General features: G+C 44.3%; 1 protein-coding gene across 17 annotated transcripts in view; it reads right to left on the minus strand.

The window, feature by feature from the left end:
- The window catches only part of KCNMA1 (potassium calcium-activated channel subfamily M alpha 1), a 761872-nt gene that overhangs the window by 73361 nt on the left and 672408 nt on the right, over nucleotides 1–16103 (minus strand). For 15 of the 17 annotated variants that reach the window (XM_028481438.1, XM_055080890.1, XM_024132102.3 and 12 more), the window contains 3 exons: nucleotides 13529–13652; nucleotides 9273–9497; nucleotides 5522–5714 (listed from right to left, as the gene is read on the minus strand). The exons of the other annotated variants lie outside the window; for them this stretch is intronic. In XM_028481438.1, coding sequence (XP_028337239.1) covers nucleotides 5522–5714; nucleotides 9273–9497; nucleotides 13529–13652 — 542 coding nt within the window. The remainder of the gene's footprint in view (nucleotides 1–5521; nucleotides 5715–9272; nucleotides 9498–13528; nucleotides 13653–16103) is intronic. 17 annotated transcript variants of the gene reach the window in all.

Below are 16103 nucleotides of genomic sequence, written 5' to 3' on the forward strand. Positions count from 1 at the left end.
TAGGATACATTCTAGATCGCGACTCTGGAATTTATTCAACACTCTTCTCCTTCACCTTCATACCACCCACTCCTACCCCCCAAAATCTGTGTCCTCAGTCCCTCTCACTGGATTCTCTTCCTCTGTTTGTCCCTTCAAGGTTGATGTTTCCCAAGGTTCCACAATGGCCCCCTTTCTCTTAGTTGCCCTGCCTTGTCTCCCTGGAAAATATCCACTCTCAAGGCCCATACACTGTCCATCACCAACGACCTCCGAGTCTATAGCTTCAAACCTAACTTTATCCCTGTAACCATATGTTCTTATTTCTCACTGGATATTCTCCAGAAAATCTCAACTCAAATGAACCAGGACCTAATTGTTTTACCTTCTGCCCCAAGCTTGTTTCTCCTCCTGGGTCCTTTGCGAACTTTATCATTTTTACATCCACCCCGTGGCCAACCTCGAAACGCATTCCCAATTCCTCATCCTTGCTCATCCATACCTCCTTCCCACCAACTAGTCTTCGACAGCTATTCTCTTTATTTCAAATCTATCTCAATTTCTGTCTTGTCCTCACAACTAACATCACTAAGTTGTCCTGTCAGCCCTCATCTCATCCCTTCTAGTCCATTGCAGTAGTCTTCTCATATAGCTCATTCCACCATCTCTTTCCACCTCTAAACCATGCTCATATTTTTGTCTGCTATCTTTCTAAAGGATGGATTTAATCATCATCTTCCTATAAATCCAAACCCTTAGCAAGGCAGTAAGCCTATACTCTAGACCTGCACTGTCCAATATGGTAGCCATTTGTGTCCTGCGTGCTCTAGTGCCTGACACATAATGGTCACTCACTTATTCCTCTTTCTTTCCCTTAAGACTTACCCTTACTGGAAGGTTAAAAGCAGGAAGAAACTATAAATGCTCATTTCACAACTCAGTATAAAAGCATAATGGCAAAAAACTAAAAATAGAACTACCACATGATCCAGTAATTCCACTCCTGGCTCTATATCTGAAGAAATCGAAAACACTAATTCAAAAAGATACATGCACCCCAATGTTCAGAGCAGCATTATTTACAATAGTCAAGATATGAAAGCAACCTAAGTGTTCATCAATAGATGAGTAGTTAGAGAAGATGTGGCATATATACACATACATACACGCACGCGCGCACACACACACACAAATATTAGCCATAACAAAGAATGAAATTCTGCTATTTGCAACAACATGGTTGGACCTAGACGGTATTATGCTTAGTGAAATAAGTCAGACAAAGGCAAATACTGTATGTTATCACTTATATGTGGAATGTAAAAAATAAAACAAGTAAATGTATGTAACAAAACAGAAACGGACTCACAGATATAGAGAACAAACCATTGGTTACCAGTCAGGAGAGGGAAGGGAAAAGGACAAGATAGAGGTAGGGGATTAAGAGATACAAACTTTTGATACTATGTATAAAATAAATAAGCTACAAGGGATACATTGTACAGCACAGGGAATATAGCCAATATTTTATAATAACTTTAAATGGTGCATAATCTATAAAAATATTGAATCACTCACTATGTTATACACCCGAAACTAATATAACATTGTAAATCAACTATCACACTCCAACAACAAAAAAAGCATAATGGGAAATTCAATCGCATGATCCTTCCTTTCAGGTTCTGATTCAAGTGGCTCTCTGAGAATAGACGCTTCCTCCCTCTGTTTACCCTCCTTTCCAAGATCAGACTCAGTTCTTGTCTTTTAGAACCACAGGGAGAGAGTCTGGCAAGAGCCACCGTTGTACCAGCTGATTTAAATTGAAATGTTTTCCCCAGATAAATGCGTGCTAAATAATACACCAGCTCTCCAGCCAAAGGGAAGTGACAGGCGCTCTGTAAATAAAGGCACTTAGTTGCTGGTAAAGAGCTGTAAAGTGGTTCTGAGCTGATGTTTGCTGACCAGCAAGAAGTGGCTTCACCTGCTTTATATAATTGTCACTGCAGTCTTGCCTGCTGTATATTAAAACTGCATCTCATAGACCCAACTGTCACATCGGATATACCGTCCAGCATGGGGTATGCCACCTTTCTCTGTAATTGTTTTTGACAATCAGCCATCACATTTCAGATCTTTTCAGAAAGTATCTGGTCCAGAATCCCTAGGCTGGGCCAGTCCTGACACCATGTGGGCTAGAACAGTGACACTAAAAGGGAATGTGAAAAGAGAAGAGGGAAAAGAGGTTTTGTGAGTCTAGGAGAGCAAATAACACACAGTGGCAAGTGTCTGAACACAAATCCCAGTGAAGGCTCTACCTCCTCAATGTTAAGACACATTTTCTTGTTTCATTTAATGTTAGAACAACTCGCCATAAGGTTGCATGAATACTCTGGCCCAAGAGTACACACATCTGTCCTGAGTCCACAGTTCTGTCCTGCTGTGTTCTGGAGAGATGGTAACATAGCTCTCGAGACAAAACAAAGGAATGGGTTTCATAAGGACTACAGAATAAAGAGTGGTGAAAGGTGGGGTGTCAGTGGCCAGAAATCTCTGTAGTTCCCTCTCATGGGGAAGTTAGATTTGTTCCCCGAAATGAAAAGAGTAAGACGAAATCCATTTTGTATTCTGTAATTCCAATCCACTTGGAGTTTGGTCATGCCAAAGGCCCAGATGAAGGGTAACAGAAGTTATCTGAGGACAGTGGGCGTTCCGGTGGGTCACAAGGGTCTCAAGGAGGGGGGCAGCCGGGAATCTCAGCTCGTCCATCTGACCCCATGGGCTGGGATGAACCTGAGGCGTGGGCTGTACAGTGAGCAGCCAGAGGTGAACTTACAACGCTCAGCCATCGGGGAGGAAGCAACCTCCCGTGTTGATGGCCACCACTGGACCACTGCTTTTTGGAAGGTCAGAGTGTCACCAAAGGGGAAGTGTTAGAAACCAAGGACAAGAGAGGAGCAGAGAGAGTAAGAAAACGATGGGAAATATGGACTCAGTGGGGCTACAGCTTCGACAGTCTCTCATTGAGAGCCAAACAGAATGCTTGCTGGCTACTGGGGGATATACACTCCACTCCACTCCAGTGCCAACCAGGAGTCTCTGAAAACCACCACCGGCCATAGGGCACATCCTCTGCCCCTTCTGGTGTGTGTGCGTGCGTGCGTGTGTGTACAAAATAAGAGCCCTTTTTTTCTTTTTTTTTTTTTTTTTTTGCAGGAAAAAATGAGTTCTCTTTTCCTTTCTTCCTTCTCTCCCTCCAAGACCTACAATTCTTGCTTATTCCTGTGATAAAAACAGTAAAGGCGGCTTTTGAGAATCGAGTAAGTGTTTGAAGAGGGGAGGGGAAGCATTTTTTACCAGTTTGGCCATCAAAAGGATCTGACAGGCTGGGATAAGGTTTAAGAGAGCTGGAAGGAACACCTATGCTGGATGCATATGTGACTATATTATATGTCGAGATTCTAATCTAGGACCTTGAAAATCACGATTATTGAATTGCGAGGAAACAGGCATTCTGGGGAAAGGGAGTCTTCTCCTGCCCCTCCACCCCCCTATTCGGTTCCATCTCCACCTGGAGGGAGCACTTCCCTTGCTTCTACTTCTTTCCATTCCCTCTGCTAATAGCTCCTGCCAGGAGACGAGGAGCATCTAATGGGGTTGGTCAGTGTGTTCGCCAGACCCAGTGTTGTTAGAGTAAAGATTTATTGTGCCTTAAAGCAGTGCACACGAGTCACCTGGGGACGCTGTTAGGATGCAGATTCTGACCCAGCAGGTCTGTGTGGCATGAGAGTCTGCATTTCTAACAGTCCCTGGGGTGTGGGTGGGAAGACACACAGTGAAGATCAACTACTCAGTGGCAGGAACCAAGAGCTAGCTTGCCTCTTCCCCCTCCAAGAAGGCCAGCTAACTGTCTCCTCCATCCTTTGTCACCTCGGCTCCCTGAGCAGGTCGTGCAGGAGGCAGGAAAGAGTTAAGGCTCCTTTCTTAGGGCCTCGGCACATTGCTCTGTCCTGCGGGCACCGCTGAGCAAATGGAGACCAAGATTTAGATTTGGGGGAGAGGCACAGGAGGCTGGAGTGGAGATGTCAAAGCCAAGCTTCAGGCTGTATCAGCCAGGGTTATGTCAAGAATAGAAGCCACTCTATTCCAGGTACGGCGAAAATTAGAGGTTGACACAGCCATGGGCAGGGCTGGAGGAGCAAAAGTCAAAGAGGCCACCATTAGCCATTTCACTTGCAGCACCAAGGGGAAGGTTCTCTTGAACTTCACCAGAAGGTGCTGTGAACCTCAGGACCCTCGGGGAAGCCCACACACCAGTCTCCATCTCTAGCAGCAAAGCCAGTGGTTCTCCAAGCTTCCCCTGAGAGCTGCTTTGAACCCTGCAGCTGCCTCCAAAAATCAAGACCTGTTTTTCTCTTCCACTTTCCAGACCTCGCCCTAGTGCCCCTCTCTCATTGGCAGACTCCGATCTCCAGACTCCAGGCAGAGAAGGGGCTTCTGGAAACTATTGTTTCTGGCTTCGCTCCAACGTCGGTGGGACCTTAGAAGGAGGTGGTGGTCACGCTGAGTTGGCAAAAGATAATGTAGCACATAGGTCTAGGAGGCAGGATCGAGCTGAGCTTTATCATATCGGTAAGATGGTGCTTCATAGCCCAGCGGCTATAGTTTTTGTGGGCTGTACGCTCTCTATCTTTACTCCTGGAATGACGGCATTCGGGTCCCTATCAGGCACCCGATGCCACCTATCCAGTAGACCGCATATGACAATGATCCTGCAGTTCATGGCAAGCCCACACAGAGGTGTTACTCGGTGGAATATGCTTCACATCCCACCCTGCCAAGGCCCTGATGAGTGAGGTGTTTGTTGCAGGGTTTTTGCAGTGCCGCCTGCCTGAGGCTCCTAGACAACATCTTTACTTGGAACCCTCTGCCCAGGGTCCCAGAGCAAATGACAGGGAAGATCAGGGCAGAGCAGAGGTGGCAGATGTGTGGCATTTAACACTGTCATGCCTCCTATAGAGAACGCATGGGCTGACAAGTGTCACCTTCTGCTAAATGACTTTCAGCGTCCATATACTCCCCACCCTCCAGAGACCACTGTCCCTTGGTCAGCCGATAACAGCGCAAAGCTTAACACCCCCATGCAGCTGGAACAACGGCAAGGCTTAACACAGGTCAATGGCAAAAACAGATGCCGGGGAGAAACACTGGGAATTGTTCAGCCAGCATCATCTCAGTGCTCTGACATTTAGCTGGCGACCCTGGTCCTAAAGCCACGGTTTGCGAAGGCTGAGGGGGTGGCATTTAAAGGCTGGATTAGTTCTGGGGAAGACAGCCTCCTGAGAGTGTGGGTGTTAGGGTCTCAAGCCCACTGCCCGGGCTGGCAAGAAGAGGCAGCAGATGCCCCTTTGAAAGCCATGGCAGCCACGGTTGTGTTTCTCTACCAGGCAGGCTGATGCGAGCCTCTGTGGATTACGGAGTGAAGGATATCCCTCTTGCCAGCCCCTGTCCCCCGTAGGCACAGCAGAGAGGCTGTCCTTACCTTGGGAATTAGCCTGCAAGACCCCGATGCTGTCATCAAACTGCATAGATTTGATGTTGAGTGACGCCAAGATGCACTCCTTGTCCTGCAGCGAAGTATCATCAATATTGTTCTGATTGGCTGACAGGATAACGCACATGTCACAGAGGTTGATGTTGACGGCCCTTAAATCAGCCCGACTTAACGGCGTACCCTTTGGCATAGAGGAAAGAGAGAGAAAAAAAAAGGAGAAGCAAAAGTGAGACTGAGGGACAAGAGGGAAAGAGGGGGGGGAAAAGAACAAAAACAAATTAAAGATTGAGCCGGAGCTTTGGGAAATTATTTAACAAGTATCTTTTTTATGCCTTGACATTAAGCTGGCCTAACTACATTCAAGGGAATAGGAGCTGTGTGTTAATCTAAAGGGTAGTCGGTGCTGATGGCAGCATTTTAGGGCCGCTCTCGAAACTCAATCAAGCTATTACTAACTAACGAGGGAGAGGAATTATGCCATGGTTCTATATCTTCTTCCTGCCTGGAAATTGTCTTGATTTAAGTAACTGTCCTGTGGCAACCTCTGGCTTTCAGAATGTAACGAGGGGGTGGCTTTCAAATGCCTGTTTATTTAATAGCAGGTCACTGCTGTCTCAGGCAAAAAGACAGCAGCTCCAACTAGAATTCCCAAGGCAGCCAAGAGGAAATAGCCAGGGAGCACGGTGTGATGAGGTAGGGCTGAATTTGGAGGATGTGGGAGCGAGTGGAATTAACGAGCATCTGGCAAAGGGGATATGGAAAGGGGTGAAGCTTCAGGTATATGATTTTAATGCATATTTTCAGCAAGAGAAAAACAAGGAAATCACCTAACTGTCCAAGAACACAGGCATGGTTAAATACACTATCAGATATATATACAGTGGAAGTCTATGCGGCAGGTAAAGGGATGGAAAGACCTCTCCATGTAGGTACTGCCTTGGAAGCATCTCGAGACAGAGGAGCAAGTGAAACAAATAAACAAAAAAAAACCAAGTTCTAGACAATTCAAAAAGTATGATTTCAGTTATGTAAAAAGAAACCCACAGAATAGAACTATATATGTATGAATGTATTTATAAATGTACATACGCTCAGAGAGAAAGTTCAGGAAAAGTACACACTAAACTAATAACAATAATTACCCCTGGGGAGGGAAATAAGATTGGGGGTGAAGGAAAAGTTTGCTTTTGACTTTATATACATCTGCTTTGTTTGAATATTTTATAACAAGAACATACTTGTATATTACTGGAGTAATTAAAAATAAATAAGCCAGTAAACAGATTTTTTAAAAAAATCCCATAACAACAAAAGACAGTGGAAAAAAAATCCCCAGATCAAGGAGGTAATGACAGAGGCCAGGAATGCAGCCACTGGTAAAATAGAAGGGTTAGGACTGGAGGAGAGGGGCATGACCCCCACCTGCTCTGTGTCCTCGGAGGGGGAGGGACCAGAGAAGAACTAATCAGGCCATCCCATGTGATAGGGCCCCAAGGGCATCATTTTGGAGTTCACCGCCAGCCACCAGCCTCCTTGATCCTCCAACCTGAATCCAGCTTCTGACTTTCCTTCATGGAGACCTGAGCTGTCTTCAGCTCACTGACCGTGTAGGGAGAGGGTCTGTCAACTGCCTATGTCTCTGGATGTCTTCCTCTCGTTCTCCTTCCTGGAAAGGGGGCTTTGAGAAGATTGGACTTGGCTGCAGAAATCAAGCCCATCAGCCCTCTTTTATAACTTGGTGGCAGTCATGATTCTATTCCCAGCCTCCAAAATGTAACTGCAAAGTGGAATTATGGAGGAAGAGGCATTTAGTGCTACGGGGCTGGGAAGCTACTAATTCCAAGCTCCGGAGCAGGATCTTTTGAGAGAAGGAGAAGTCTCCCCCTTTTTACTGGGGTCTTTTGGTACAAAATAAGTCTGACCGTCTTCCTGAATCATTTCACCAGTGTATAAGCCTCAACTGCCTACATCCATATTCCTTTAATTTTCACCTTGTAGGGAATCCACCAGTAATTGTGATATAAGAAAATCCCTGTGTAGCTGTACACGCATGATTTCAAAACTCAAGAAATACAAATTACATACATAGAAACACCTTGTGTTTCTCTGGGCTGCTCCTATGTCTGGGGCCCTGTTTAAACAATGAAATATGTGGAGACATAGGTGAAGGCCCATTTTGTACCAATATGTTGTGTTCAAGTGTGATAAATTTTGGAGGGTTTGAAAAGGCCCTGCAGACAGGAGAACTCATTCATATAGATGCAGGCAGATGAGTGGATGTGTACAAGAGCATACAGAAGGAAACACACACAACAAACACACACACACAGAAAACATCACACCCACACACCCAACACTATACACATGCAAACATACAAAGACTCCTGTATCCCAGAAAACTAATAAGCTCTTTACAAAATACTTTTAGACCCTAGTCCATTGTTCCCAAGGACCATGTGGAAGAGCACATGTAGGAAAATAATCATGGAAATATGTAATCACAACTATCATGTTTCTGAAATTAGGTATATATTTGTTTATGCTCTTTTATGTATATGACTATTTTTCTGCAGGTGACTATTTTTAACCACATGTGTTCACCAAGTCAGTGAATTTGGGGCCCAGCAGCCAAAAGATATCTGTCTATATTTTTCTCACTTCTTTATATATTTATTGAGAGTCCACTGCGCCAGGCATACGTTAGGACACATGGTATTGATAGCTACGAATGGGCATTACTTGTGGATTGAGTCTTATGTCTTCCTTATTGAATTATATTACTTGACTCTTCTTTTTCCATTTCCGAGGTTCTAGAAGCTGATAATAGAAATAACAAATTTCAGCTCGGTGAGAGGGAAAAAATCCAGACTTCTTAAAATATAGAATAAAATCTGTGTTCCTCAGTTTTAGGGATGTGAACTTCCAAGAAAAATGTTTGGAGTATAAGTGATATTTGCATGGATTTGTGACCTGGAGAACTATATCAAAGGTTGAAATGTACAGTGCTCTACAATTATTTGAAAGTTTATGGAAAATATATTGATTAACGATCGGGAAGTAGCTAGTTATGTGACTCCCAGATCACGTATCCCATGCCCTCTCATTAAGTTGTGGAGTCCCAAATTGTTCCTTTTAGATTTGGGTCCTAGTGTTTTGTAATCAAGAACATCACATGCACACATGTGCACACAGGTACACACACACACACAATCTCATGAAAACATTACTGGGCTTCTAAATGACTGGGAGGGAGGGAGGGGTTGGCCAGCAGAAGGGGATGGCCTTTTGTACAACAGAAATAAAGAACTCGGTTAAATACATTTAGTTAAAAACAGAACGTGGTAAAATAAGATTTCTCCAGCATTCATAACGTCATAAATAAAGTGATATAAATAGTTCCTTATGTAAATTCTGCTATAAGTACTATAATATTGCGAAGCGCTGGGTTTGGGTAGGCAAGAGAGAGACTGTATAGACACTGATACGGTTAATATGTTTGATACCAGCTAAACTCCATGCCTGGGGAGTGACTGAACTTGGTTGCAAATCCCTTTTAATAAGCTCTCCCAGGGTTTGGATATTCCTAGACAGAGCATAGGGGAAGGGCTGAGTCCTCAGGTCCATAACCAGATGAAGAAGCAGAGGCATGATCAAAGCTACAACCACTCTATCCATCTGGGATTTTTCCTTTGTGAATGAAAAGAAGAAAAAAGCATTGCTAATGTGACCTTGGACTTACAGGCAATATGGACACTTTGGGGAAGTTATGAAGAGTCTCCCATTCCCGCTTGAGGTACTCAATGGAACCCACAAACACGATGTGCTTGAGCTCGTGGTAGTGAAAGTTGCTGGCACGGAGTGGCATCACCAGGTTCCGGAGGCCAATCAAGGCTGAACTGACATCGCCAAAGATGCAGACCACCACGTGGCCACTCAGGACGGTCATGGCGGCTTCACTTCGAGTCTGCCGGAGGGAGAAGGGCACAGGCATTGGAGAGAAGACCTCATGGGGTTGTGAAAAGGACTGAAAAAATCACTTGTGCAAAATACCAAGCAAACAATTGCTGAGTGCTTACTATGTGCTATTATTTTTTAAATTTCTTCATGTTATATACATGCCATATACATTTATAATTAGAGTATGTGTGTATAAATTACATTGGTGAAATAAATACATGCAAACATATATTCACACATATCACTACCTTCTCTGAGAAGATTTAAGGAAGATATGCTATCCATACATAAGAGCAGAACTTTCAGGGGGAAAATAAGAGGGAATAGCAATATTTATGTCACTCGGAAAAGAAGTCTTAGTTTCCAGGAAACTGATGATAAAATGAGCTGTCTTGTCTGCTTCTGTTGCTGAGATGATGATAAAACAGTCAGAGCCATGCTGGCCTCGGCTTGAGAAATGAGTTCCAAATTCTAGACTCATCAACGGGATCTCATAGGACATCACTGCATCAGTAGGTAGAACATGATATCCTGAGCCAGGGGCTGGCAAACTCTGGCCCATGGGCCAAATCTGGTCCGCCGCCTGCTTTTTTACAGCCAGTGAGCTTAGATTGGTTTTTATGTTTGAAAATGGGTTGAAAAAAAATTAAAAGAAGAATATTTCATAATATGTGAAACTTATATTAAGTTCAAATTCCACCAAATTTTATTGCAACACGGCCAGTCTTACTCATTTAGGTATTGTCTGTGGCTGCTTTTACATTACAAAAGCAGAGGTGATTAGTTGTGACAGAGACCGTATGGCCAGCAACGCCTAAATTATTTATTATATGACCCTTTCCAGAGAGAGTTTGCTGACCAGTGTCTACTGCTGCCTTGGGGTTTCCAGGGACATGACTGGAGTGGCCACCTGTGTTAAGTCATCAGAGGAAGACTCCCAAACAGCCACTAAAGGGATCAGAACAGCAAGGGCAACAAGCCCATGTCTTCCCCCAACTTTAGGCCTGTATTTACAAAGGGGACAAATGAAAGAATAAATCACCCCAGTTAGAGCTTCCCAGGAAATGCGCATGATTAGCTACCGCTGGCCCCTCTGCTCACTGTGTTCATGCAGAAAGTAACACAGGAGGCCAGTTGTGGGCCTTTCTCTGCCTCTTTCTGGTCTGGTGCCTCCCATCTTGGCTTTCTTCCTCCCTGTCCACCCACTGCATGTCTGGATGGCCCCATGTGGCTTACGATGCTTCTGGGGAGGCATATTAATGTCCCCTGCACATATCAAACTCTGCTCGATTTAATCCCTAGAATTGACCAGTGTATTGATTGTTTAAATGCCAATATTGCAATTCACGATAATGTCAGGGTTATTACAGTAACCCCCAAGGAGAGGAAGAAGCAAGCGTTCACTCCCTGATCGTTAGACTAAAGCAGGGGCTGTCACCATTATTGGTTTCTCTCCGCAACAGTACAGGGACATCTCAGACGGAGGCCATAAAAAAATGTCTTATAAATGGTGACCAAGGAGGACCCACTAGGGAGTCACACCCCACATCACTGCTTCATGGATGATGCCTGGAGTTAGTTATCTTGGCTGCATGGAAGTGTGTGTGCCTAGGTACCACCAGCAGAGGGTCAACCAGTTTGTAATGTGCTGTGATGGGACCCCTGATTAATTTTAATTGACTGGTCATCTGGGAGGCTAGCTCCCTTCAGCAAGCCTGAGGAATACCAAGCGGGTCCAGAATAGGGGTTGGAAATCTAGACTAGGAAGGCAGGGAAGGCATCAATTAGCAGAGTGGCCAAGGCACAGGTGCTGACCACAGGAAATTAGATCTGGGGACCAAAACACCAATCCTTAGACCAGCCACAGCAATATCACCTGGAGAACCTGGTAAAGATCCCAATTCCTGGGATTCACTCTTGGGGAGACTGATTCTGCCAGGTTTAAGACGCAATAGAGAAACTTCTTATGTGTGTATCTTGAGTTTCCTACACATTCTTCAGACCTAGTCCAAGTGGGGCCTTAATAGCCATAAACCCCTTCCAAGATCAACTGTTTGTTTCCAATAAGACTTCCCCAGCCACTTAAACACATACCAGATTCAAACAGCACTTTGTGCCTTGTAACGCTTAGCTTTGAATATATTGTTTCATGGTACATTTATATCTTTTCATTAGATGGTCATTTCCTCAAAATTACGGCCATCTCATGTTTTCTAACCCCCAAAGCATATAGTATCCTGTGCCCAGAAAGCATCCTCATGTTGCTGGCGCTTCCAAGCAGTCTCATCACTGTGCAGGGTTACTTTAGAGAAGGCTTTTTGGGCCACACTGTCTAAACAGCACTTTCCAGTCCCTTTCTAGCCTATGACCTCACTTTATTTTTTTCATAGCACTTTATCAATATCTCAAATGTTATTACATATTCATTGCCTACCTGGAGATCTGGTCTTTGCCCCCACTAGAACAGAAGCTCTATGAGACCAGTCATTGTCAGGAGTTGTACCCCCAGCAACAAGAACAGTGCCCAACATGTAACAGGTTTGTTATAAATGTTTTGTTAAATGATGTTATTTTTCAGGTGAGGGGAGTAGTAACTGGCCTCCCTAAACCCTTTGGTGCTGGCAGGGGGCTCTGAACGTCAGTCAGCCATGCACTCCTCAGGATTATCTAGGCAAGCCGTTAAAACCTTGGATCCCGCAATGCCAGCCAAGCCTTTGACCTGTCCCCAGGTGGGTAACACCAGGATGAGTTTATATCCCTAGAGCAAAAGTGGGGCATATACAACATCAGAATATAAATACATGGAGCAGCTTTGTGATGAAAACCATTTGCACTCCTTGGACAGGGGCTGTTTCCTAAGAATTCTGACTTTCTGTGCTTTTGTCTGTAACTTTCACAACTCCCAGACAGCCTCCAGCATAAAGCTGTATTGGTTCTTAATGCTCGATTATAATTAAATTGAGAAATCACACACACATTCAGATAAAACACAGGGAAAAATCTAGTGGATTAGAGCACAAAGCCATTCTGAGGAACTGGAACAGTCCTTTCTTAGGAAGGGTGGCCACGACATCAGAAATGATAGGATTTTCCTGGTTGACATAAAGGAGCAGGCCACAGCAATCTGGGGATTAGAAAGCACAAGGGAGAAAGAACCTTTCCATCTGAACTTCCTGATTATTAATCCATTTTTCATGGATTAGCAAGACAATAAACGGTAGGAAAGCCGATGAAGGCATTAAAGCCTAAAGCTGTTAATCGGACAAGTCTAAAGAGTAGAATGGATTGTTATCTATGCTGATGTTCTTGGGACAGACCAGAAGAAGCCCACTGCTGCTACTGAGAGGAGTCAACCAGGAAACGGGGCTCTGAGCCCCAGCCTTCACGAGGTGGACCATGGTCATCCTGTCATCATCAGCAAATGTGATTTGCCTGCCTACATCGTGTGCTAAGAAGGATCACAAATACGCAAATCAATTACCTAGACGGATACAAGACACTGTTATAAACAAATGACAATACAGGTAGCATTCAGATTTCTTCAGGGCATTTAATATATAATAATAATAATAATAATAATAGGTAAGTTTATGGAGTCCTATAAACTTATTAAAACGTATGGGTTTTAATCGTCACTACAATCCTATGAATTAAGGTCATTCTCATTCCATCTTCTCACACATAAGAGAAATAGTGTAAAGAGCTCAAGTGACTCGTCCAAGGCCACACAGCTAATGGCACAGGCAGGCTCTGGCCCCAGAGCCATGTCCACAGGAGTTATGGTACATACTGCCTCCCATGATGCATTTCACATCCTATGGTAATGAGCCAATACATATTCAGGGATTGAAAATTCCACTCTCAGGTCATGTTCTGATGAGAGTTCTAGCTGTTTCAATATATGTCCTGAATATTAAGTATCAAAAATAATCAGGCGCAGGGACTATCACCCCACCATCCAGTTAGGAAAATCTCATTCCTAGTAAACATAATTTGGGACAGAAGCGGATGGCATCAATTCTGCAACCTGTCACTCACCAGGATGACTTTCTCTATCTCCTTGGGTGCACACCAGTGAAACATCCCAGTAGAGTCGTACTTCTTCACGTTGGAGTCCATGTTGTCAATCTGATCATTGCCGGGAATTAACAAGGGGTCATGCCTGGGGAGAAAAGGACAGGAAAACCGAAGTGGAAAATGTGATAAATTATAAATGGAAAGTGCCCCCTGCGTTCCATCTCAGAGGAGATGAAAAGATGCAGAGGAAGTGGTTGTCACTGAAGGCCACTCGTTTGCTTGCAGAACCCATCCTTTGAAAGATAACTACCTCAAACCACCACCACCTCCTGTAAACGCAGGTGACCTTTGTCAGGTAGTAATTCTGCCTTTCTCTCCCGTTCCCCTTTTTCTAAAATGGACTTCACATCATTTTGTGGATTTAGCCTCCCTTCTTATGGATGTCTCACTCCTTCTATTCTCATTTTACCAGCTATCCAATCTGTCCATGAGACACACACACCCTGAAGTGTTGTTATTAGCACTGGCAATGAAGAGGAAGGAATAGGAATAGAGCCTCATGCTGACTGACTGGCATGAGGATGGAAAGCCAATTACTCGCTCTTTCTGACTACAACTTCTGACGTGATGCTCTTCGCAGTAAAAGCTTTAACAGGCTGCACTTTAAATATTTTAGCAATTTGCCCAATCAGATTTTGCTCTCCTTGGCTGAAGCCCTTTAAAGATTCAGCAGCATGTCACTTCAGAGCAGATTGACTACCAAATGCCCACATCTGGAATACATGATTTCAATACTAAACAACACCCTCTCTCCTTGCCTGGACAACTGTATTTGCACTAACTGTCCAGTGATGCTCTCCCCTACCCCTACCTTCACCTCCCAACTGCCACACTCCTTAGATGAGAGCCTCAAGCTCAGAGGCATCTTAATAAACTTGTCTTGAATTCTCAGAGCTACAGTCACCCTCTCTTGCCTTGTTTACTGGTGGAAAAGAAAGATGCCTCTACAGAGGCCTCCCCTCCAGTGGATGGGCAGAGCCTTACCAATAACCTCAAGAATTACAATAGAATCAGGCAGCTCTAACAAGCTTACAGCATAAGAAATATAATCCTGCATCTTGGCCCATATCCATTGTCTAGATTCTATCTCTGATAGAGATTCTGCACCTCTGTTTTCAGGGAGGCATTTGGGTTTCTACAAGAATGACTGCATAAAATTAGGACAATGTCCCAGGCATAGTTGGCTATCTGTGCAGTGGAGCCACTTTCCCTGAAGAACCTTATCAATTCAAGATAGAAAATAAAAATAAGTTGAAATTCCAAAATTTACTGTAAAGTGATTTTACCTTTTAAACCATCTATTTCAAGCATTAAAGAGTGAACGTCATTTAGTTCTTAGTATTTCTTCCTCTGAAATTTCTCTGGTATTTCTCATTTGTATGTTCAGAACAAAGACAGTGGGATAGCAATCCCTCCTACATGGTCCAGAGACCTATTATTAAGTCTTCAGGATCTCTACCATGGCCCTCCTAATAGGCCTTCCAATCCCACTTAAGATGGGAAGACTCTCACTGCATTTATTTATTCCTGAGAATTTTCTTTTAGGCTACACCAAATGACAAATATCATGTGAAGCCATCCTGCAAAGTTATCTTCAATGAACATGCTAGATTACTATAAGAACTGTCATATCTGATCTTAAAAGGAGTAGAACAGTTAGCTCGGAACAACATCTCGGTAGATAGGTTGTTGGAATGTGAGAGGTGTTGTAAACCAGCAGGTCACCTTTCAAATACTGAGCTCAGTCAAAAATGCTAAAATAAAAAGGCACTTGCTGATAAGAATGGGTCACAGATCAGGGCAAGATCAAATTTGAATATTTTTGTCCTTGAAGACTCTTTAAGAGTTCTACAGATATCCACTACCCACCATAAAGAAGAGGTCTGAGAAAATAAACAGGATGGACTTTCTTCCCAGCCCTAGAAGAATGTATTTCAGTTGGAAGAGGACCTTAATAAATTTTCCCTGAAGATACAGAGCCAGGTTGTTTACTGGTTGGAGAGGAGGTATTATCTCAGGGAGGTCTGAGACCTGCCCCCAGTGTATTCAGGATTTATATTCATATAATATTAGCAAGCAAGCAAATGCTGTAGTAAGCTGGCCAAAATTCCTTTCAGAAAATATGTGCCTTGAGGGAGAGGAGATACATTTTGATTCCCTGTCTTTTTGGGAAGGAATCATCCCTTGGTTACTCTGGCCTCCAACCCTCATCCTAGAAAAGCAAATAAGGTGGGAAGATGCCGAGTTAGCATCTCCCCACAACTAGGGCAACTGCCGGCCGCTGGTGGAGGACCCTGACGCCCAAGGAGACGGGAGGAACCCCCAAGTGAACTGGTAGGACGTGGGGGGACTGAGAGGGGAGGAGAAGTGGAGGCCAGACAAGATTGGCGCCCCTGAGGCCAGGGAGATCAGGAGAGGCAGGTGGGAGGGGCCCTCGGGAGGAGTGGGAGAGGAGCAGAGGTCGACTGCCCCGCCCACTCGGGCCAGGGAGCCTGCTGGGCCCCCAGGTGAGGTCCCCCGCCCTCTGAGACCAGGG

Source organism: Physeter macrocephalus, chromosome 20 (assembly GCF_002837175.3).
Source record: "Physeter macrocephalus isolate SW-GA chromosome 20, ASM283717v5, whole genome shotgun sequence".
NCBI classification, from domain to species: domain Eukaryota; kingdom Metazoa; phylum Chordata; class Mammalia; order Artiodactyla; family Physeteridae; genus Physeter; species Physeter macrocephalus.